General features: G+C 39.9%; 1 protein-coding gene across 1 annotated transcript; it reads right to left on the bottom strand.

Moving 5' to 3' along the window:
• Window positions 1-622: 622 nt before the first annotated feature.
• On the bottom strand, window positions 623-23379 carry LOC117482582 (coiled-coil domain-containing protein 57-like; the record flags this gene model as incomplete). The annotated part of the gene is given in 16 exon segments (XM_034130717.1): window positions 623-1520; window positions 3359-3518; window positions 6177-6293; window positions 7280-7380; window positions 8506-8743; window positions 9630-9730; window positions 9910-10044; window positions 14817-14889; window positions 14891-15085; window positions 19912-20004; window positions 20765-20927; window positions 21051-21209; window positions 21302-21502; window positions 22641-22715; window positions 22792-22949; window positions 23278-23379. Coding segments are annotated over 16 exon segments (2277 nt in total), but the record flags the coding sequence as incomplete, so codon positions are not given.
• Between the last annotated feature and the right edge of the window lie 1462 nt (window positions 23380-24841).

Genomic DNA, 24841 nt, shown 5'->3' with positions numbered 1-24841 from the left:
AGGTGAGTAACCAATCACTGAGAACGACTGTGAGGTTTCATCCAATCACAATACAGGAGGGAGGGCTTTTTCGAGATAGGGTGATTAAAAGGCGGGACCTGAGTGATTACGTAGCCAGAAACGCTCGTCTGACTTCTTGGGGTAACTGCAGTTCATCATTTAAAAAAGCATGATGTCCTGAGAAAGTCTTTCTCCTACTGACCCACCGTGGTGGCACTAGCAGAGATAAGCTTTACAACGAAGAGCCAGGGATCAATAGTGGAACAGACAGATGTGTTCTTTGGCTAAAAATAAGAAGCAGGGGTTATCCATCCACCCTTCTTCCACATTCAATTCTGATGTAATGCTATACATTTTCCATAGTATTATATTCTAATTGTACTTTTTGGTATTTATATTTATTTAAAAAATGTCCTTTGTTTTTTAAATAATACAATAGCAGTTTTTAAAATACTTATAACATTAATAGTAATTATACTATTATACTTTCACTTATAATAGTTATATATTTGATTTTTAAAATTATATTCTTCAAACAAATTTTTTTTTGTGTGTGTAGGTTGGCAATAAACCTGATTCTGATCATTTTTATAGGCAAGCAACCAAATAAATGCACAATTTGAGTTTTGTAGAAATAGTTGCTTTATATGTATTTCAAAGCCAATATTATTTCACGCTTTATTCAAAGTGACTTAAAAATACTTTTACAGATACAAAACACACTGCTTGCCATGCCTACAGGGGCAATTTTGGGTTTAGAATCCTGCCCAAGGACACTTTGTGATGTTGTCTTCCATTCGGGGATGGACCCATCGACCCTTGGAGTGGCAGAAAACTATTACCCCCCTATTATTTCTGCATGAGGAGAGTCACTGTAAATAGGAGTTGTATTTCTGAGAAATCACATAGGTTTATCAAGTAAGAAAAGGGCATTTTACTCAAAAGACCCAACATAAAATAATGCATTCTGGGAAAAAGGTTGGATTTTCCAACCCTTTCCTGATCAGTGTGGGATCACTCTACTTCCTGAGCCACAGGAGACTACTGACAAAACGTTATTTAGAAAATAAAATGTTGAGGATAATAGACATACACTTCAAACCTATTATGTTCATTTGAACTGTGGTCCCTTAACTGGTCAGCCATGTGAGCTCTGATGCTGGAAGAAGCCTTAAAAAAAGCTCCTAAATTGTAATCTAAGACATAATCAGGTTTAATTTCTTATCCTTGACAAAGCTCCTCAAGAGCCATAGTATATATAAAAGTACCAGTGGGACTCCCCATGAGAAGTTTACTGACAGATTGTCCCTTTTGTCAACTTTTCACATTGTAGTTTCTGATCTTGCACATCCTCTTGTTTGATGGTGTTTTAGAAGGGATCCTCTTCTGCTGGACCTCAGTAGCGAGCCGACTATGGACGGGAGCCCGGGTACCCTCCGCCGTCATCTGGACCCCACCACCACCATTACCTCCCGCCACTCCAGACTCATCCACCTTCCTCCTGCTCAGCTCAGCCTCACCTTAGATCAAAAGAGAGATGCAATTTTAATCACTCTAACAAATCCCAGTGTAGAATGTTGGGGAGCTATGTCTTTAAGGAATAATATGTATCTGGACAAGTTACATTTGTTGTAATTATGGAACCACAAACGGTGCCAAAAATCTAAAGCTTACATTATTTTCCTTTTTAACAGATTGCAATGAAAGTTGGAGTGAGATTAGGGCAAGGGCTGAAAAGCAGGTCATCAGTTTCCCCTGCAGAGGTGTGGATCCAGGACTGTTTTGAAATACTTTAACATCACTAGATTGTTTCTCACTAGCTGCTGAACCTTTGTGAATAGGATGAACCCATGGTTGTCTATCCCTATGAGTATTTGATGCAGTTGTTATGTTATATGTGAGAGCTTGAATACAAAAAAAGTCTTGAGATTTCTAAACAAGTTACTTTACTATGAAATGCATTTTATTTGTACCATTATTTTCCCTTTGTCATATATCTGTGTTTTTTGATATCTTACCTATTTAAAACCAATTCAATGAATGTTTTAGGACCATTTAGTATATATGGTTGGATTAGTTTAAGGATATTTGGTTAGTGATAGGTGTTTTTTAGCTTGTAAAGTGTTTCTGCATAATAAATGAACTCTCTCCAATAGTAGATATGCTAGAAATATATAGTTTAAAATAAATGATGTTTAGTGTGTGGGACCCTATTCCAAAGCTGGTGTCCTTTTTCACATATTATCATTATGTCTTATCAATGCACTTTTACTGTATTTAAACTGGTTATGAATACAATTCATTTAAGTGATTGCAAATAAGACATATTTGGTATATAGCTTAATTTACATATAGCTTAATTTACATAGCAATTTTAGCCAAGCCATCGAGAGCAATCATGGTAGCAGTGCCTTACCCAAGGATTGGACATTTGGACAGGAAAAAGTGGTGATCGAACCGACAACCCTGGGATCGGTGGATGACCCCACTGTACAGTATGTTTTGGCTCAGAGATGAGGATCTTTATCGGATCTTTTATCATGCAGATAGTTAATATCGGTGATGAACTCTTTCACCCAGTCAGGACACTTATCGTAAGCGTGCTGAAACCGTGTGCCAGATTTGTTTCACAATTATTATATGGTGCCCTGCTGATCACTGCGTCTGAGCCTGATCTGGCAGCAGCTCGTGTTGAGAAACCGTTCCCTGGAGAGCTGACAGACTACAGACACACATTGGGCAACAAGCCTCCCTCTGTGTGGCCTTCACTGACCTTACCACTGCAGCAGCCTTCATACTGGACTGACTGCTTGGGCATTTGGACAAAGCCATATTCTGTGGATGTACTGTAACACATGTCCACTTGTTTGTAGGTTACTGAATGCTGACAAACTTTTCCCTGTAATTCCCTGTTCACAGTCTACATACTGTATTTCATTTTACATTCCGTTTTTTTCATTTTACATTCCGTTTTTTTCATTTTACATTCCGTTTTTTATGCATTCTACTTTTTTTTCATGTATCCAGTTTACCTATGTCTGCATTTGACTTGCACCATTGTGTCCCTTTCACCAGTCTCTTGCACAATTTAATCTCTTTTTTTTCTTGCCTTATTTTAATTTCTTTTTATGTCTTAAGTCTATTGCATGTTGCACTGTTGGAGGAGCCTGGGACTTCAGTTTTGCATTGCCAAAACTACACTGTAGCTATTATGCATATGATAATAAAGCATTAGAATATTGAATCTTCTCACAAGACTACCCTTATGTGAGGACGCTTGTATTTCAGAATGGGTTCTTTAGGATTCTGTACAGCAGACGTTTAGTATATTGGAGCTGTAGTTATTCTGTTGGGTTACCTTCTGATAACATTGATGAACTGAATCCATGGTCCAGTTTCTCCCACAGCTCCTTTAAGGACTGCAGGGAGTCCTCTGAGGACAGCAGAGACCTGGACACACCTGAGAGCTGCATGGAGCCCTGAGACTGGATCACTGTCTTCTCTTTGGTCTTTGAGCTCTAAAGAAGAGGAGAACAGCAGGGTAAGACAGCTAAATGTTTATTGAATTAAGAGAAAAATATTATTTTTTTTTTTTTTCAGTAAATTATAAATATAGAAATGATTATAAAAATAGATTAAACAAATAGAAAACAATTATTTATTCAAACACAAGATGTCGAAAATATATATTTATATATACATAAGAAATTAAAGCAAAAATGAAGACATTGTACTACAATAAGTATATTACAATATATATAGTGGTAATAATATATTAATGCTGAATTGCATATATATACTATGAATATTTTAGAATGACCTTGGATACATTTTTCACCAAATGATATCCATTCAATTTGAGGAGAGTATTGCATATCCAGTGTTTCCCCTAGGATGGAGTCATAGCAGCGGTGCTAAGGCACGTGGGCCCAGCATAATGTGAGCGTGGAGCGCGTGGAATTTTTTAGTGTGTGCGCGTGCGAAGTGCGCCCCGCCAATTTGTTTCTATGTGTCTGCCAGCACAAGAAAGGCTCTTGAGGCCTAGTACCAGGGCCGGGTCTAGCCAATTTGCTGCCCTAGGCCAGATTTTAGGTGAGATTTTATATATAAAGAATAAATGAAAAATCTCTACAAAAGACAAAGACACTACAAAAACAGAAAGTTATTGACATAGGTAATATACGTCAAAATGGCTTCAAATGTATTCACTATTGTATGAACATGTTTTAATTGGGGGGTGGACATCACATCTTCTAGGGGGGTCCGGTGGTATGCCCCCCCGGGAAGATTTTTTTGAACATTTTAAAATAAAATGCTTCAATCTGGTGCACTTTGAGCACACAATTACTAGAGACCTGATCTAGGGGGTACAACTCTAATGGCGCAGTTCCACTACAGCGCGGAGCTCGCTTTAAGCGTGCCGTGTCGTGCCGTGCCCGTTTTTGGTTGCGCTTCCACTAGGCCTAGTTCCGGCCCGGCCCGGCCCGGGGCCACTTTTTCACGTCTTTTCTGGCCCGAGAAAATTGTGGTTCTATCGAGGCCAACAAACAGGGCTGAGTCGGGCTGAGTATGCTAAACTAGAGAGAGGAGCGCTGGCAAGGCGGCTACAACTACAACAAGATGGACATATTTGACCGTGATTTAATTGTAATACACATTTCAAAATGATGCCGAAGTAACAACATACTGATACCGGTTAGTAAAAACCATGAATTAATGCTTTGTCAAGTCTGCAGACAGACGGCAGGCGAAAAACCTTTTAAAATGCTTGTTTTCTAAATGGAGATTGGCTAAGCTAACGCAGTATATGCTCCGACCGTCCACACTCACAACAACGGCCTATACAGACATAAATAAAGCAGCGACTGTATTCACCATGACACAGACAGTCTGTGGTTTGTACTTGTTTAGCTTTTGTCGAGTTTCTGAACAGATATGAGGAGCTGTGAGCTCTGAGTGCTAACAGCTAACGGCTGTGTTGTGTTTCTGGAGTTCTCATTGAAGATGACGTCACGGCTCCGCCTACACTGCGTTACTATAGTAACTACCCCAGTTCCTAAACTGTAATGGAAGCGCAGCATGAAGTGAGTCGGCCCTGTTAAGGCCAAGCCGTACCGAGCCGTACCGAGCGTGGCCGAGGCCGACCGTGTAGTGGAAATGTGCCATAAAACACCCATCTGAAAAAGATCGGTTTACATTTAAAAAATCAAATAAGCATGTGAACATAACCAATAACAAATAAATGTAACTTGTTTTATTTTTGTTGTTTATTTATATCTTATTTTACCTTAACATTTATTTATTTATTCATATTTTTGTATCTCGCCAACTTTAAACGATATTTTTGGTTTACTGTCCTATAGTATACATTGGAATGATTTCAAACCTGTTTTTATTTATCCTAATAATTATAAAGGAGTGCCTTGGAAATATGTGTTTACATAATTTGTAAACACATATTTGTTTGAGACCCACTGAGATAACTTAGACTAAATGAACTATCTAAACCCTCAGAGAGTCCTTTACCTGCCTGAGCCTCTCAGTCTGACAGGAGAGCTCTCCTCCACCCTGGTTGTAGAAACATCTACTTCTTATATCTGTTAGCGCAGCTAGCACCAGATTCTAATAACAACAGCGCCGGTACCGGTGCGCCCTCTCTCTCTCTCTCCCTCGCTCGATCTCTCGCTCCCACGCTCGCACTTTGGCTGTGAGCTGCGGGCGCCTGATAAGCCAACATCCCCCACTTTCATCACTTACAGCGCCCATCGTACAGGGCAAATGAAAAGTGTAACCGGGGTGAAAAGGGTGTTACATTTACTTAATTATGAATGTTGTTACATCAAGGCCGAAAATTAGGATGAGCGCCAACGGTCAAAAATGTTTTTTCCCCTCCCAGAGCTACCAACGCAGCGCCCCCCAGATCTGGCGCCCTAGGCGACCGCCTATGTCGCCAAAAATCGGCCCTGCCTAGTACATACAGTGGCAATGTCTCAAGATTTAGCAAAAATACACCTTTATTGAACATACAGTAACACACATACTACAAATCCACATAACAAACAATCAAAAATGAAAAAGGGTCGCCACTTATTATTATTTTAATTTTTAAATAAATACTATTTGTATATAGGGGAAACACTGATATCAATTAAACCCAATATTCCCTCTGTTGTTACCTCAGGTGTGTCTGTGGGTGTGTGACCCTGGGACCGAGGGTTAGCAGCCCCTTCAGTGGAGGGCCCTCGGTTGGTGGAAGGTGGAAGGTGTTGCTGTCTCAGTGCATACTGCAGCTCCTGAAGGGACACATACATTAGTGGAGCCACAGAGCCCTCTTGAGGTAGCACAGAGAAGTACACATCACTAAGATCATTCTTCCTCTGAGGTGTTTCCCAGAGATAGTGGCTGTCTGCGGCTTTGGGAACGAGTGTAGAAGGCCATGAAACCCAGTTCTGATCACATACTGGTGTGACTCTGGTTCTAAGTGCCTTGCCAGCTTCCCCATCATATGGTTTGCCTCAGACGATGCAGGTTATCACACACAATTTATTCTGCATATAAAAAGGGGTAAGTGTTATTTAATACTATTGTAATAGGCTAATGGATAGGGTAAAAAACGTCTTTGTGAATATAACATTTTCTAATTATTTCAATTTGCTGGCCAAGAATGAGATGATATATATATATTTAGAGATTGATCATGTCTGATTAAGCATAAACCACAATGCTCAAGCTCACAAATTACCATAATGTATCCCATTTGTATAACTTGTACATAAACTGGAATATATAAATGACATGTTGCGGTTTTAGGGGGGTCCAGAATGCTCAAATAAAAACATTACTATTTTAAATATGAATGAAAAATGTACTTCAATTAATGCTTCGAATAAAAGGAAATCTGATATTCTCTGAAATTAAAAGTGAAAAGATATGTTGAGGAGTTAAACTTTCGGAAGTGCACCAGACAAAATATCATGTCTACTGGATGAAAGCATTCTGTTACTTCAAAGGGGAAGTAAGAGTGTCCAAGTCACCTAACCTTACACAAATGATGTCATCAAATAAGTGACAGCAGGGGCAAAGGATATTCTCATGTCTAGCTTGCGATTAGCACTAAAATGAACCCTCTTTCCTAGTTACCGCATCGCTTGGTGAATCTGAGGAGGGACAACATGGTAAGAGATAACTTCCTGACTGCGTAATAAAGAAGTTCCTTTGAAGGAATTGTGAGGAAGGAAACATGTCATTGATTATAGATTTGGAGAGCTGGAGCAGATACCTGTGTGGTGAGCTGGTACTGGAGCTGTTCCAGAGCAGACAGCCGGTCATGATGCTCTCCTTGGTTCTCTGTGAATGAGTCCCACTCCGGCTCCACTGATTCTGCTGGACACACAATATTCTTAGGGCCGTACTGTAGGTGCTGTCTAGTTAAACTTTTTTCTAAAATATATAGACAGTTTTTGATTTGTGTTAATTATAATTTGTTTCCATTTCCACTCCTAGGTTTATGGGATTTGGGAGAACATTTTCCTAAGGTCCAAAGTCCTACATTTCTATGAGATTACATTTCCGTTTACTTTTTTTTGTCTTTTTGGTCCTATAGGTATCCCTGCAGCATAAATATTCTGAGAACCCGCTTTTCAGTTTGAAAGAGTCTTAGTGTTACGATCCGTATTCATTTTCCCTGTTTCAATTTTTCATGTCAAGATCCGTCTTTGTTTCCCTGTGCGATGTCTGTTGTTACTTCCCGTCTCTTCGTCCCTCCAGTTGGATTACTGGTGCCCCTGTGTATCTCTTCCCTCCCCACCTGTGTCTTATTCTTCTCCTTTATGTTATATAAAACATTTTAAAGAAGAACACGAAACATTAAATATGAAAATAGGGCTTAGCCAAACCTACCTGGCCAAGTAACTATGTCCATTTTACTGATAAACACGTCAGTTTGCTATCCTGGCTCCAAAATGTTGGAATGAGCTCCCCATTGAAATCAGGACAGCAGATAGCGTGCACATCTTCCAGCGCAGACTGAAAACTCATCTCTTTCGACTCCACTTCGAGCGATAGAATTACTAACAAAGAACTGCTAACAGAGCACTTATATACTAATAAAGGACTGGCTTATCTGAAGCTAGTTGAGTAGCACTTGAAATGTTTTAGCTCTATGAAACCTGATGTACTTATATGATTCTGTTTTCTTCAAGTTTGTATCTTGTTGGTCGAATGCACTTATTGTAAGTCGCTTTGGATAAAAGCGTCAGCTAAATGCAATGTGATGTAATATATACACAATATATAAGTTATGAACAGACACCCTACCTACTGATATTATTTCCACACTGCCTGCTCTTTAATGCAGTGTGTGTGTGTGTGTGTGTGTGTGTGTGTGTGTGTGTGTGTGTGTGTGTGTGTGTGTGTGTGTGTGTGTGTGTGTGTGTGTGTGTGTGTGTGTGTGTGTGTGTGTGTGTGTGTGTGTGTGTGTGTGTGTGTGTGTGTGTGTTATTGTACCCTGTGGTCCAGCGGTGGTGATCTGGGCCCGGAGGCGGTTCCCCATCTCTATCAGCTGCTGCTTGTCTCTGCTCAGCCGGGCGATACAGGATGCAGCCTGCTTCAGTCTGCTGTGCAGGACAGGACGTTTGTTTTCAACACCGTGCACATCTTCTAAAGGGCCACCAGACATCTGACCTGAGGTCTGCTGCCGCTTCAAACACAGGTTCTCCTCCTGGAGCTGTCGTACCAGCGCAGTCTGGAAGGAAGAGGAGACAAGAGATACAACTTGAAGGAACTGGTTTGCAGCACCCCCCTCACACAATATCTTCTCACATAACTGACTGGTTTGAAAATCAGCTTTTAGGTGTTCTTGGATGCTTTGTCTACCGGGAGTCAAAACTGAACATGGAAAGGTAGCGTTCTATTATTACGCTCCATATATCTGGAACAAACTACCAGAAAACTCAAACTCAAACAACAGAGACTTTTATTTGCCGCTGCTTTTTATTAAATCAAATAACTATTTATATCTAACACTGCACTGTACTGCATTTTCATTCTTGTATTCTCTGTATGTCTTGTTCTATTTTAGCGCGTTTTAATTTGTATTCTCTTGGTATTCTAATGTTTTTTAAATGTTATTTTAGAATGTGTTCTTTTTTTTTGTAAAACACTTTAATTGCTGTATAAATAAACGTACCTTACCTGGCGTTTAACTGACGTTTTATAAGGGAACGTGGGCGTCACATGAAGCGTTAAATGGTGTGTCACATTTCATGTATTCATATCTTACACTGCACTGTAACTTGTATTCTTGTTTTTAAAACACTTTTATCCTATTTGAGCTTTTAATTGTTTTATGATCTTGGCTTTTAAATATTAAAATGTGTTTGAATTTAATTTTGTAATAACAATGTTTTTGTTGCGCTATATGTTTACGCTTATAATGTTTTTGTAAAGCACTTTTAATTGCCTTTCTTTCTGGGCCAATGTTGTTCATGACTGAGAGACAACATGAGCGATTTGTCTGGCATGCTTTTGACATGGTTGATAATTGTCCCAGTCATAGGTTAAGCATGAAACATGTCAGTAGCTTTAACCCCCAGGTCAACTTACACTTGTTGACTGGTTTTGTTACACACCTGTTTCATTAGTTTGGCGAGAGCAGACTCAATATGTGCCACTCTGACCTCCTGCCTGTCCAGAGCTGAGGGGTCGGCACCATTCTCTGAGAGCAGAACACCTGAGGATTACATATAACAGGGAAAAGACAAATGAGCACACATTATATCATATATATTACATTAATACGAACACAATTATGATTGAATACAAAATAGACATAGAGGGAAATATTGTACTTTTTAATCGAGAGAGGAGGGGAGGGCTTGGGCGAGAAATTGTAATTCCATATATATATACCTTGCTTTAGTCCCTGGTTCTGGAGGTGTGTGTTGTCCGGAACTAAAGGAGCCAGATTCTCTTTACCCGTGGCTTCCAGCTGCTCCTCTAAGTGTCTGCATCGAGCCTTCAGGAGAGACACCTGATCCAGCCTGCCTGTGGACATTTTCAAAAGAATACTATAAATGTTTGACCTTAGATTAGTGTAATGCAAGTTAAAAAAAAGAAGAAAAAAGACTGACTTATTTGAAACAAGCAATCTACACCCAAGCTCACTTCACCTCAGCTTCTGTGTTTCCAAGAGGCAGGTTTGAGGAAGACCCGCTTTTCAGCTTAAAAGAGTCTAGAGCTAGATTTCATGGAAAATGAGTGCTATTTAATGAACACATATGTATGGAACCACTGTAACTGAGGTTAGTTGAGTTTTTCTTCTAAAGCGTAAACTTAACACGTTCCGGTGGCACAGTAATCTGATTTGAAATCAGTATACAGAATTAACATCATTGTGAACAAGGTTACAAGTTGACCTGCCTCAGTTAGATATTGTGTCAATGTATCTTTGTCACATAACTTAAGTTTACAATCACTGTAGGAGCCATATGTTAAAATGTATAGTTTGATATATTTGAATATTATAATCCTTTGTTCTTAGTGCTATTATATCATTTATTTGAACCAGCCATGTGGAATTGACGGCATAGACGACCGCAGCTGTTTGTGATTACGAGACGTTATAGCCGACGGCAGCTGCTGGTGATTGTGCGAGAAGGAGAAAGAAGCAAAGAGCAACATAGTTTTTGACCTGAGAAAATATGTGTTTGTATTTGATACCTTTTGTTTAAGTAAAGAGTCAAACAAACTATCCTGAGACGTATCTTGTCCGAGTCAAGCTTATTTGCTACCTGTGAATCGAATTTTGGATTACTGGAACTACAATCACTACTCACCACCTGTTGTCAAGGATTCTATTTTAGTCCGCATGTGAAATAGACTACGTTTCTTATATGCATGATATCAAGTGTGTTGTTAGACCGTTTCAAAAGTGAAATGACATACAAATGTGTGAAAGAAAATGTTTCTCTAATCTACTTGTATCTAATACCACAGGATCCTTACTACTGATTTAAAAAACCCAGGCTTTTCTTTAAATAATGCACTTTTTATTCATAGCTGCAAAAATGGAAGTAAATATTTGTTATACATAAAGCATAAGGTAGCAACATTAACTTTATGTAAACTGTTCACATTGAGTCCTTCGTCAAGAGTTTCTTCTACTGAAGTCGTGTCAGATCGTCATGGTGCTCTCAGATCACAACGGCTATCCTGAAGCATCTTAAGACCACTCCTGCTCAGCAAACACGTCCTCCTCTGATGGTTTCTCGTACTGCCTTGAGAGCCAGGAACACACATCCAACACCAGTTTCAGGACTGATCATCAGGTCACTGAGATGATCTGTAATACATGGCAAAAATCATTGTTGCAGCCAATTGACATGTTTTGTTATTGTTTCGAACACTGGATGGCATAATGGTGCAACAGGGTATTTAAGTGACCTCACCAGTACAGGTGTGAGTGACTGATTTTGACCGTGTTGCATACACATACTGTTTTTGGTTGTAAATAAATGGTATTTGAGGCAATAACTTCGTCGTCAATGAAGAGCACTCAAGTCCAACTAGTTAATCACCGTTTAACAATCCCTCAGTGATATTAAGTGGCAATAGTCACAACATTATAACCGAGGGATTGCTAAACTGTGACTACAGTCACCACTAGTTACCAGGCACGTGCACACATAGACATCAAAGTGGGCTTGAGCCCCTGCCCTTTTTCTTCCTCCAGAAAAAGTGCCCTTTTTCCCCCCTTTTTTAATTTTTTATAAATGAATATATATCTACTGCTGTTTGCGCACAGTTTCCCTTTCCAACAATATATTGATTGAATACAAAATTAAAATATCAGGTCGGGAGACTGAAGTTCTGTAGCTCTCCATCCCTCCCTCCCTCCACGTCTCCTGCACAGCGGTGCGGACAGTCATCGGCAGTCCCTTCAGACAGACAGGTAGCAGCACCTCCCACTTTACTGTGCCATGTTATGCCGGCTTTTCTTGGCTTGTTTGAAGGTGAGTGGTGATGAACAAATTACTAAACTGCCAGTGCCTCGAGTTTACAGCTAATTAGCTAAAAGACAAAAACACATATAGTTAACTAAGGTAGGCTACTAGCTAATGGATAAGTTAGCTCAAGGTTGAGCTAAGACAATTTATCATGGGCATACAGGCTAATGTACTGTAGCCTACTTAAGGGGAGACACTTAAAGTGAATACAGTAACATGTGTATCTAATAACGTCATCACAATCGCCACATTGATATGCAAATTAGGCGTTAACTAGGCTTAATTAAAATGCGCTAATTTGCATGCAGTTACCAAGGCATTGCAGGTGAAAAGGATCAAACTAAAAAACATATCACCTCACAACTTCCCCAGATAGTTACTTACGTCAAGTCAGTATTTTCCCCTGAAATGTTATGTTTAAATGCAGATTAGCTTTAAATGTATAGATGAATTCAGACATTGTAGTAAAACGAACACCATTTATATGTGTTTCTTGGAAGTTTTATTTCCATTAGAGTGAAAGAAAACATGGAAGCAAAATAGACCAAAATAACAAGTGCATGAAAAAACGATCTTTTAGCCTGTAATGTCCTTAAACAGTAACTTCATCATTTTGATTGTTGGCTGCTCATTTCATAACTATTAATTGTACTAGTTTGTTGTCTGCTCTTGTGCGTAGTGAATACTAAAGAAGACTTGTCTCTGTGTTAGCTGATTATTTTGTAGAATTCTGTTGAGTATTAAACAATTGCGTCAGTGTGAGGGTATTAAAATTAATTGGTCAGTAAGTCAGAGATGTGCAACTATATTTAACTTTTTGTTTTAAAACATTTTTTTATAAATGATTATGGGAAGTGCCCTTTTTCTCACTTGAGCACCCGCCCCCCAAAATGTCTGTGCACGTCCCTGCTAGTTACCACAATAGTAGTATCATACTCAGGTACAATTTTGAGGCACTTGTACCTTAACTGAATCATTTTCTATTGTATGCTATGTCCACTGTTCTACCTTTTGAAAACATATATTGTACTTTTTACTTCTCTACATTTATCTGTCAGCCTTAGTGCCTTTGTACTTTTAATCAGGTAAGATTTTGAATGCGGTATTTATACTTTTACTCCAGTATAAATCTCAGTACTTCTTACACCACTGGTTATTTTGTATTATCTATTAAACAATGTGAATGTACACACATGCAGTTTTCACATTGAACACAGGGTAGAGCCTTAACGTAGAGAGTGCATAAGGAAGCACTAACATGGATATACAACAAGCTTTTCTGGTGCAATAACAGGTATAACAATAACTCAAGGAAATCAAGAAGTCATGCTCTCGAATTTAAAAACACACTCTCGGATAGGAAAGAAAACACCACCAATTAACAGTGAAACATTAGAATGGCAAAACTTACATGTTCCAAGTTTGAAGTTGAGTCAGTCGAAATTGATCCATCTTGAGCCTCAGTTTGGAAGTAAATCCTGAATGATTCCGTGGTGGGAAAGGGGTTACCAGTTGTTGTTGGCACAACTCATTCTAAAATACATGTTATCCACTGGGTCTTCACATCCTCACATAACGGGAGTGCATAAAGACTGGTTCTTGCAGCGAACAACAGAACAACAGTAGTCTGATTTGCTCGTACCATATTACATGGCCAGCGATGAAATTACAACGGCAGTCAGAAAGATTTATTAGGTACTCTGTGGTCGGAAATGGTCACCCAGATAGAGGTAGTGCTATGTTACAGTGAGCCCCATGGCACGACATATACAGATGCAATTCTGACTAGTTACACATTTTCAAATAGAAATGTCAGTGCTCAACCTGAAGCTCTACTGTTTAAAACAACAGACAATGTCAGACATCTTGGTGTAGTTCTGGACCTAAATAAAAAACAAAACAGATCCACAGAATTACAAAATCAGCATATGACCACCGAAAAACTAAAATGTCTCAACAAGAACCTAGAGAAACGTATTCATGCCTTTGTCTTAAGCAGGCTTGATTTCTGCAACAGTGTATTTGCAGGGCTCTGAAAAAAATCAATCAGACAACTCATTCAGAACGCTGCCGCCTGAGTCCTGAAAAAAGCGAAAAGAATGTAATATCCCTGTTGTTTCAGAAGACTCAGATCATAGGGGGCACGCCTACTCATCATTCCAAGTTTCCAGGACTAAATGAGCATTTTTTATGCTTCGCAAATCTGGAATACACTTCCATAACATCTGAGGTCTGCCCCAAATCTGAGTTCTTTTAAATCAAGGCTAAAAACCTTTCTGTTTACCAATATTTAACAACATTTTGTTATTACGCTCCTGCAACTCACAGCAGCTACTGTGTTAACAATGACAATGACTCTTTTATGACTTATGACTTCTATGACTCTCCTTTTATTTAGTTGTATTTACTTTGTTTTTCTTTTGTGTGAAGCACTTTGAATGGCCTTTGTGTATGAAATGTGCTATATTAATTAGAAATAAAAACTTACCGTAACATTTAACATTACTCTTGACACACTCAAGACACATTTATGTTGAAAAGCCTTGTAAAGTGTTATTTGTGTTATGTGTCAACTTTGAAATAGGCAGGAACTAGACATCTTTGTGAAACGGACTGATGTAGACATTCATCTAATTCTAAAGTCTGATATGAATCGTCGTCCAAGCCTGTCTTTGTTAAGCTTGCCCCTGGAGCTGAACAATAACAAATGTCAGCGTAGCTTTTCACAGTATGCACAGTAATGAGAGAAGAAAAGCTCATTACAAATGTGTTGTTTTTGTAAATGTTTCTGTAAAAGAGTACTGTCCGTACCTGTGTCAGTGGATTGCACCGTTGGTCCAGTGGCCACCTGATTGTCAGCTGTAGGAGCGAGGGAGGGGGGGGGCAGGGGCTCCTGGATGTTTAACTGGCCGGGGAGTGGAGGCCTGTGGCTGTGGCTGCGGCTGGGGATGGGGAAGGAGATGGATGAGACCCTCCATGTCCTTCCTCATCTGGGTAACCACGGCACGCAGACTGCTGTTCTGATGCTGTAGACGATGGATCTCTTCTGATGCCAGAGAGCCGACCTGTGGTGTGACACCCTGGGGGGGGGGGGGAATAAACACACGTGAGAGTTGTGTACAGTATAATGTCTGCATGATCCTGTAACAAGTTGCTTTGCTGCATTTATTAAGAATTGTTGAGAAATGAGATAAGCCTCCCTTTTATTTTTCTTAAAGGTTGAATCCTGTACACATATGCTGGCTGAGAAGGATTCAAATGGAACAACCAAAGTGTCTGAAGAAAAGTGGAGTGAATATGGTAAATACAATTTTGAATGTGCACAGATAACTCTGATATCCAGGTCAGGAAAAGTCATTCAGAGGCTCTAGGAGGACAATAACTGAATAATTAATGGTACATTGTGGATGGCGCCAACCTGGTGCTGACACCTTTTTAGGGCCAGTATCCCATGGTGACGATGAACCCAGTATTTTTGAAGGTCTCGTACAGATCACGTACAATGTGTTGGAGACAAAAGTTACATAGTGATATCACTATGTTCCGGAAGTAAACAAAGAAGTCCAACAGAGGCGTTTCAGGTGGAAAGAAACTCCAGGGATTTTAGCCTTTGCAGACCATTTAGAGAAAATCATATATAACACACTACAGCAGGGGTCACCAACCTTTTTTAGGGTGAGGGCTACTTTCAAAAAATAAAACAAGTCGGGGGCTACTTTTACTCGTTTTTTGCAGTGTATATATTTAGCACATTTTAACATTATGATATGCTGACCTTTAACCTTTGTGTGCTGTTTGGGTCTGTGGGACCCGTTTTCTGTGTTTACTAAGAACATGTATGCAATTTAATTATTTTAACCTGCTTTATTTGGGGGTGGACGGGCCTCACCTCCTCTAGGGGGGTCCTCACCTCCTCTAGGGGCATGCACCCCCGGGAAGATTCTTTTTAAATGTTGAAGTGAAAAGCATCAATCTGGAGCACTTTGAGCACAACATGAATTGATGGAAACAGCTCTCAACACTCAGATGAAAGGGAGCTGTAGACTTTTCAATAATCCAAACATCTTTAGAATATGATCACAACCAATAACAAATCATTTAAACTGGTTTATTCTTATCTTATGTTTCCTAGTTAGCATTCTTTCTTTCTATTTATGCATATTTTACTAATCACTGCCCTTTCAACTGTTTTTTGTTTTTTTTTTACACATTGGAATGATTTCTTACTTCATCTATTAAATAGATAAAGGTGTGCTCTCCCTGCCTCCCTCCCTAGCTCTCTCTCTCTCTCTCTCTCTCTCTCTCTCTCTCTCTCTCTCTCTCTCTCTCTCTCTCTCTCTCTCTCTCTCTCTCTCTCTCTCTCTCGCTCACAGAGGCTGTGTGCTCCTCCGTGGCGATGACGGCTTGCGTTAAAAAATAATAATAAACATATTTGTAAAGTGGGGGGACACAAACGGGATTTAGAAAAGGGCAGGGGACATTTCCCCCCTGTCCCAGGTGGAAATTACGCCATGCGTGTGTGTGCGTCAAGTGCAATAAATATATATGCAAGTTGCAACACACACACAGAACTCTGCCCCTCATGTGTTGTATAGGCTGGCACGACTAGGCTGATCAATGGGGCTGATGTGTTGTGTAGATTCTGCCAGAAGGGAAATCAGCGGGGAGGTGCCACATTGCTTTTCTTCCCGACTGCAACGCTGGTCCCGCAAATCAAGCAAGAACGTGATTGGTCGATATTCATTGTGGGGGTGGGGGGAGGAGGGGTGTTAGATAGATATAGAGTTGTAGTAAGTAGATAGAGTTCGCTATGATTTAGGTTTTGTTTATGCATAGGGTAGATTCTTTTAATTACATTTCCTTTTTTGTTTTGTGTATTTTATACATTTTGGATTTGCTTGGCGAGCTATTTTTAGAACATGCCCCGCGGGCGACTCACGTTGCCCCTGCGGGCGACCAAGTGCCCGCGGGCACCGTGTTGGCTACCCCTGCACTACAGGAAAGGGAAAAGCATAATAGGGCCTCTTTAAAAGGTGCATTATTTGATCCAACAGGGATTTTTTATACTGATCCAATAATCTTGAATAGGTACAATTAGTACAAATATGCCAAATACTTTTCACAAATGTCCTCTGATACATGGTGACCCTCTTTAAAACTTAATTTGTTCATTGCTGTATCCATTAGATTCCTTTATTCATTTTGTTTGTATTTTTAATCATTTTTAGCAGTCATTATTAATTATCCTTGCATTTTCAAATAGATGCTTATGTGATTTGTGAATATGAAGCATTCAGGCAAATGTTCACAATTGAAGAACTTTGTAGGAACCTTCTGAATTGAGGTCCTTCAACAGTGTCAGAAGGTTTTGACCTTTATCAGGAGGCTTTGAGCACCTGATGGATTACGCTTTTCAAACATGTGTCAGTCACAGAGATGATACCCCCATTACAAATAACACGTGAAACATGCTACACACATATAGATGTGTACAGTATGTTCCCATTATAAATATTTTCTTATCATGGTGTAACCAAGTATTGAGTGTTGTATAGTTTAAACACACTCACACAAAGTTGAAGACCACCAACATATCATGCCATGCTATGAAGAATCTCATTCCAGGCATTAAGCTTAAGTGTTTTCGGAGACATTTGATACATTTTCCTCTCGCTGCCAGCAGCTCACAGAGGCTGGTATGTTGGTACGGAGCCAGACTGAAAGGCCATCATACCTCAGGATGCTGGAGGAAAAGGCCAAAGGCTATAAAAAAGGACAGCTCTAAATGCACTCTTATGAGAACTTTGTGGGGCATGAGCTGGATGCAAATCAACAATCACATGGTATATAGAGTGTTGAGGGAATGAGTCCGCATTTTATCATTTCTACGCTCCCTAGTTTTAAAGTCAATTATCTTTGAATTAGTTTTTGATTAGATTATGAAATGTATACGTTTTGTTTTACGACATAAAATACTTCAGCAAAAAGCTTTTACAGTACATTTCAAATGGCGATTGCTAACAAGTGGCTAAATTAGACTTCTAAAAATCATCACACCGAACATTAGCCACATATAGCTTAACCAGACCCGGCGCTATCCAGGACTTTTGCCATTATGTGTAGGCCATTGATGTATATTAAGAGAAAGTGTAGGCCCTTATTGTAACATGTTTTACATTTAAGCCGAAGTGAAGAAAATAAACATAATGTGTGGGAATGTGATATAGTCTTAACCTTACAGCTCATCAGAAAAAGTGAAGGTCTAGTCAAAATAAACAATGTAAAGATTTAGGTATACTGCCGGGTCTGAGTTTAGCGGGGGTGTTGTGAAGTCATGCGACCATGATGTAGTTTGTTTATAGTCTGATGTTAGCTTTTTACTTCTGAATTATTATTATGGTTAAACTATCATACAAGTGGTGTTACTACAGTATGTGGAGATTATCCTGCTGAACAAAACATGTCATTAACGTTTGTTTGCCTCAGATCTCATTTAACGCAATATTCCAAAATCCAATGTAAAGATCCCATTGCTTTTGATCAATGCAGCCATGCTAATTTCCAGGTTAGGCCTACAAAAACATGTCACGCTGCACGACTATATAGGTGTATGGGATCATATTTGACCCTCGTGTTGATGGCAATAGGTCAAATCCTCTTAAAGTAACTGCCATTATCCAGAGAGCTACAGCATGTGCTCCCCAGTACTAGTTTCATGGAAGCAGCGAGAAATACTGCAATAATAAACCGTTTTTATGTGCCATTTGTTTGTGGTTTTAGAAAGGTTTTTTGTACGAAAGCTGTTATTGCTCCTTGAGGGAAGGCATTCTGCAACGGCTGAAGGAAGGTTTCATGAAAAGTAAACCTACAGAGAACATAGAATGTGCTGTTTGTTGTTTTTAAGTGTGTCCCGGGAACCACTCTTTGGTATTGAAGTAGCAGGATAAATGAGCAAATAACAAAAGGGCCCCGCTTCACCTCCATGTCAAATAGCCAGTCAGGACTATGTTCTTTGGCTTTGTGCCTGACAAAAGTGAGAGTAATCTTCATTTATAGGCTATTTATTTTCTTGTTAAATGTTAAGGTCACTCACCGATTAATTCTAAAGAAAATATTATCTTCTGTAATTCTTTATTTATCCCTCTTATACCAACAACTGGGGCAAGCTGTTTTAAATAGGGAGCATTGTAGTGGGGGCATCATGGTGTCAGGTGTGACTGTGGTGCAATGGCAAATGGTTCACATGGCTCATGGGTCAGGTCGGGGGGCCCTTTAGCAGAATGTAGATTGGGGCCCCAGGGAACTCGGGCCTGGCTCTGTTGGCAATGTCACAGCGGCTGGATTCTGTCTCATCTTACGGGTGAAACAGAGTGCAGAGGTGACACTCAGGCGGGCCTGAGGATAGTATAAGAGGGAAGGTTATGAAGTGGAAGGACTTACTCCTGATCATTTTGGGTAAATCTGCCAAAGAATATGATATAGGCTTTGGAACTACTATAGTCTAGTCCAAAAACACTTGAGGAGAATATCCAAAACAAAACCCTGAAATCAACCAGGGTGTTTTTTTGGCCGCTGCCTCTAGCCGCTTCTCAGTAAATTGGTCGACCATGATATTTTCTTTTTTTGTATTTTTCTTATTTAGCCAAGACAACATACCCAGGAGCACTTCCTGCTGTTGTGAGGTAGCCATAACTTTCAAAACATGCATACTTCTTCTTCTACCAAATGGATTGGGGTCTTGATCAGGTGATGTGCCCGTGTTAAACGCCAGACTGATGCCGACTAAGGATTAATGATCAGTAGGCTGATGTTTTCATCTGGCCAGCCCTGGGTTTTTGCTTTGGATAATGTGTGAGTAATGTTCTATTATTTATCATTAAAGTGTTAAGGGGGAGGATATTCTCACCTGCAGTGCCTGGTCTCTCTCTGTTTTTACAGACCGTAGTAAGACACTCAAGTCCTGCAGATCTAGTTCTTTCTCATGTAGATCTGCTTTAGCCTGATAGAGAACAACATCAAACTTTAGTACAAAGATAATTACAGACTACATTATCAAACCAGCATAACAACAAAGCTGGTTTCATTTCTTCATCAAGAGGCTGTCACAGAGCGGCAAGGTTCCTTCTTGTTAGTCAAACATCCTTCATCTGGGAAGCACAGTGTCTTACCTGCAGTGTGTGTCAGCAGTAAGGTGTGACTGTCCTCCTTTTGCATTATTCATTTGAGGAGGATTTAGTCACTAATGGAAGTCATGTGATTGCCTGATTATTTTTAGACTAACAATCAGCAAGAGCCAGTTTTATGAGCAAAATGCCAAAAGGTGGATTGCGCTATACATGTTTTTTTTCAGTATTTAATGGACACACCACTATACTGGTGTTTAAAATAAGTTTATTTTATCTGCTTAAGTCTATAATGATTTGCTAAAGCATACAATAAGGTTGCTAGCTAGCTACCTAGCTAATAGTGGCAATAGTCACTTCCTGTAAGGGCACAGCCGCCGTTTGTCACACTATCATATTCACAAACTGCGCAAGTGTACGAAATGCAGTGTATTATGGGAAATATCTGAGTTGAGACACAGCATTAGTAAAGCTGGCCTTTGATGCTAATTTTACTAAAGCAGCAGCATTTTTTTTAAATAAACAATTTGCACATTAAAAAACTGACAGCAGGTAAACTGTACTATATGTATGCACCAGTAAATCCACATAGAAAGGGGTGCAAAGCTGGGGTTGTGTTATGTATAGGAAGCTTACCTGGTCTCTAGCCTGGGTCAGCTCTTGTATTAGCTGTTCATTAGCCAGGTAGTGTTGGGCCTTCATATCTTCACAGCGTCTCTGCCACTCCAGCTCAACCTGGACTTTCATCTGTTCTAGCGCCTTCTCTCTCTGCAAACCAGCACCCAGCTGCTGCTTGTACCTGATTACACGGACAGACAAGGTTAAAAAGGACTACATTCATTCATTCCTACCTGTCTAGTCCTGTCAACACTTTCTTATTCATTTATAACTATCTACCTCCATTTTACTGCAGTCTTCTCACCTTTCAATATCCTCCCTGCTCCTCTCCAGCTCAGTCCTACATTTGGTTGCTCTCTCCTGCAGGGAAATGATCTCTGTATCCTTGACAACCATCTCACTAGAGAATTGACTAATGTGCCTGTCCCAGCCAGTCCTGGTTCCATCAACCTCTGTGCGAAGCCTTGGAACACAGAGACATACAGGATCTCTAGTCAACTGGTTACATCAACACAGCTAATAGTCAATATGATCATTTCCCCCCGTCTGTCTCACCTCTGGATGGTCTCATCTTTCAGATCCATGGCATCCTGTTGGTCCTTCAGTTTGCAGCGTACCCGTGCAGCCAGAACCTCCACATTCTCATGTAGTTTAACGACGTGTTTCTCTATCTCCTGCAGCTTCTCTGTGTGGGCCTGATACTGAGCCTCCAGCTGCAGAGCGCACTCCTTCAGAGCCCGGATCACATCCTCATATCTTGCCAAACACAACAACAGAGGTTGATATTGGAGAAAATGTGGAAGATTTAGGGTAACAATAAGGTCATTTATTCACAAGTGAACACCAATGTAGCTGAATGAGTGAACAGCCACCCTGCGGGTCACATGTGCTGCGGTCTTATCAAATTCACACAATTCCTTGAGGAGAAGTCATTAAAAGGAGCTAGACATATCTATCTATTTTATTTTGGTGGCTAATGGCTACCGGTATTTCACTGAGGAATAACTTAACACTTGAATACGTTGTAAATGTAACTGTTCATAGGCTTCTTACAGAGGTGTGATTTCTTTTTCTCCTTCAATCTGCCTTTCTCTGTCTCCACAGGTCCCATCCTTGTTTAAAACTAGGGAGCTTCCGCATTGCATACTTTTGTGTTCTAACTTCAGTCCAGTTAGAGCGGAAGAAACTGTCTCAGGGTTTAAAAACACAGCTTTCATTTTTTTTATATTTGTTCAGATAAGAAAATAATACATTTGCTTCCCACTATGCGATAAGTTTACAAATATTTAGAAATGTATACCGACATTTTTGGAACTTGCTGTGTTAGAGTAGCCACACAATAGGTACATGTCGACAATGTTTTTGGGTACAGTCTCTGCCAGAAGGAGAGACACAAGCCCACATTGTAGGTTAACCCATTGGGTAGTAAACTATCATTTCATTCACAAATTGAAATCATGACCCAAAATGTTGCTTGTTAAATGAATGGCTAACATAAGCTGGCTAGCTAATAATAAGAAAATGCTAGCTAGCCATCTTACTAGCATGTTGATTTATTTTAGTTTCTGGATAAATTAATATTCATTTTGTTTATCCATCTGGCAGTGAGTTGTTATAAAAACCCTGTCAGCAAGTTATTCATTATGGAGTCCAACTGGCTGGTATGCTGATAAACGTTTGTAGTTCCTCATGGCGGAGCCATCTACGCCAAGAGACAAAGTTATTTAGATGTACTCTTATGTGACCTTAGTCCTTTTTTATTTGACATCCTTCCAGCTATTAAGGGGAATGGATGTGTAAACCAAAATAAGGTGAATAGGATCTGCGTAAACGGCTAGCTCTGACTGCTACACTGAGAGGAGTCTGTGTTATTAATTATAATCCATTTACTTACTTCTTAATGTGGTTACTCTCTTCTTTCCTCAATTTGGTCTCCATCCTTTTCAGCTTGTCCTCAAGCTCCTTTATCCTGAGACAGAAGATAGTTGGAAATCTTAAACACGTAAACACACACAAACACACACAAAAGCAGGACGGGAGCAAACCTGCAATCCTTAGCAGCAGTGAGGTCTCTGATCTCATGGTCTCTGTGTAGCAGCTGGCTTCGGAGCTGCTCACAGAACACCTCGGAGGCTTGCAGAGCCTCTTTGGACTCAGCGTGAGCCTGGCACTGAACTTCTGTCTCTTTGGACAGCAGCTTCACCTGGACAAGGACATACACACAGACACGCACGCAACAACAAATACAGAGGACCATTAGTGTGAAGGCCATGGGAAGATTAGAGGTCAGGAAATCCTACATCTAATCTCCTCGCATAATTGTGTGTGATTATTTCGATTTAGAGTACTACTTTACAATAGACCTATAGTATGAATATTAGTTAGGAATATTGAACTTAAGAACTTTGCATACAGTATATGTTCTGTGCATTTGTCTAGATTTTCTGTCCATCTTATACAAAAACCATGATAGAAAACATAAATGGACTCATAAGTTAATTAAAACACATATATTCTTACTTTCTCCTCACCTTGAGATCACAAGACAGCACCACAGCGCGCATCTCATCCATTTTCAAGTTGAACTCATGTTCCCGCTGTCTGAGCTCAGCTTCAGAAGCTGCTGTCATCTCCTGTGAACAGAGGACAGACATTACAGATGTTGTGTTTATATGTGTAATATTACATTTGTGATGATAAGAAGTGCACATGATTTCTGGAAAACCCGTCAATGCATCCACTGATTGCAATTCCAAATGGCTTAAGCTTGTCGTAACCATCAATGTGCCATACATAGTTTGGACCACAGCTGTGGTAGATGCACCTTCGCAGTCTGTTTCTTGACCTCAGATCAACACCTTCACCATCCAATAACTGTAGCAGTATTCACACTGTTTCTCTGTCAGTCACAATTCCATGTAATCAACATTTTTGGTGCATCCATCTGTAACCATGACACTGACCAGATGTTTCCAGTTGCTGTTCAATGAAGGTTTCCACCTCAGCCACATCGGTTTTATTCTTTCGACGCCAGAGCTGCTTCTTGCTTAAAATCCTTTCAAGGGTGCGTTTGCTTAGTACAACTCCATGTGAATCAGCAAGCAAATTAAGTATTTCATCTGTTAAAGTAGTCCTCAATGTACTCACAATCCATTTCCGTGTCAAGATAAATAGGAGAACTCGAGCCAAAGAGCTGCTAGTTTGTCTGTTGTGACAAAGTATCTCATAATGACTTTTTATTTCATTATTTTGACTTTCCTATCTCATAATTATGACTTTTTATCTCATAATTTCGACAAACAAATTGCACTACAACATATATATTTTTTTTACTAAATATAATTAGTGGTTAATAAGATATTTAAGGTTAATGTGGTGCATCATACACATACAATTAAATAGTCAATGAATCATTTTTGTTTGTCCTTTCCAATTCTAATCCCGCTTTATTTTGGATACAGTGAGGGGAGGATGATAATGAATCCCCTTCATTGTTATTTGAAAGGATCATATAAACAGCAGATTCCCTTCCTAGAGCCAACACTAGCCGAACAAATGTATCCTCTCCTATTGACACCTGCTGACAGACATGAAGACAGACAGACAGACAGACATGATGAACATACAGACAGACAGACAGACACACACACACACACAGACACACACACACACACACACACACAGACACACACACACACACACACACACACAGACACACACACACACACACACACACACACACACACACACACACACACACACACACACACACACACACACACACACACACACACACACACACACACACACACACACACACACACACACACACTGTATGCATGATAACAAAGCCTGCCAGCTCAGTGGTAACAGGCACCAGTCAGGGTCCGATATTGAGAGCTCTTTTGTGTGGGTTCATCCGAAAGGTCTCAATGTCTGGCTGCTCCCCCAGTTATTTTAAGTCCATTGCGAGGTTTTGAAACACAAGACGAAGAGTATATTATTGTGAAGAATTGCTTTGTGGCATAGCTTGGTAAGGCCCTAATTTGGTATCCATTGTGTCATATTGATATATTTTCTATTTATATAAGGAAA

This window comes from Trematomus bernacchii, unplaced genomic scaffold, assembly GCF_902827165.1.
Source record: "Trematomus bernacchii unplaced genomic scaffold, fTreBer1.1, whole genome shotgun sequence".
NCBI lineage: Eukaryota > Metazoa > Chordata > Actinopteri > Perciformes > Nototheniidae > Trematomus > Trematomus bernacchii.
Note: the sequence above shows the minus strand (reverse complement) of the source record. Positions and strands in the feature narration are given on the sequence as shown.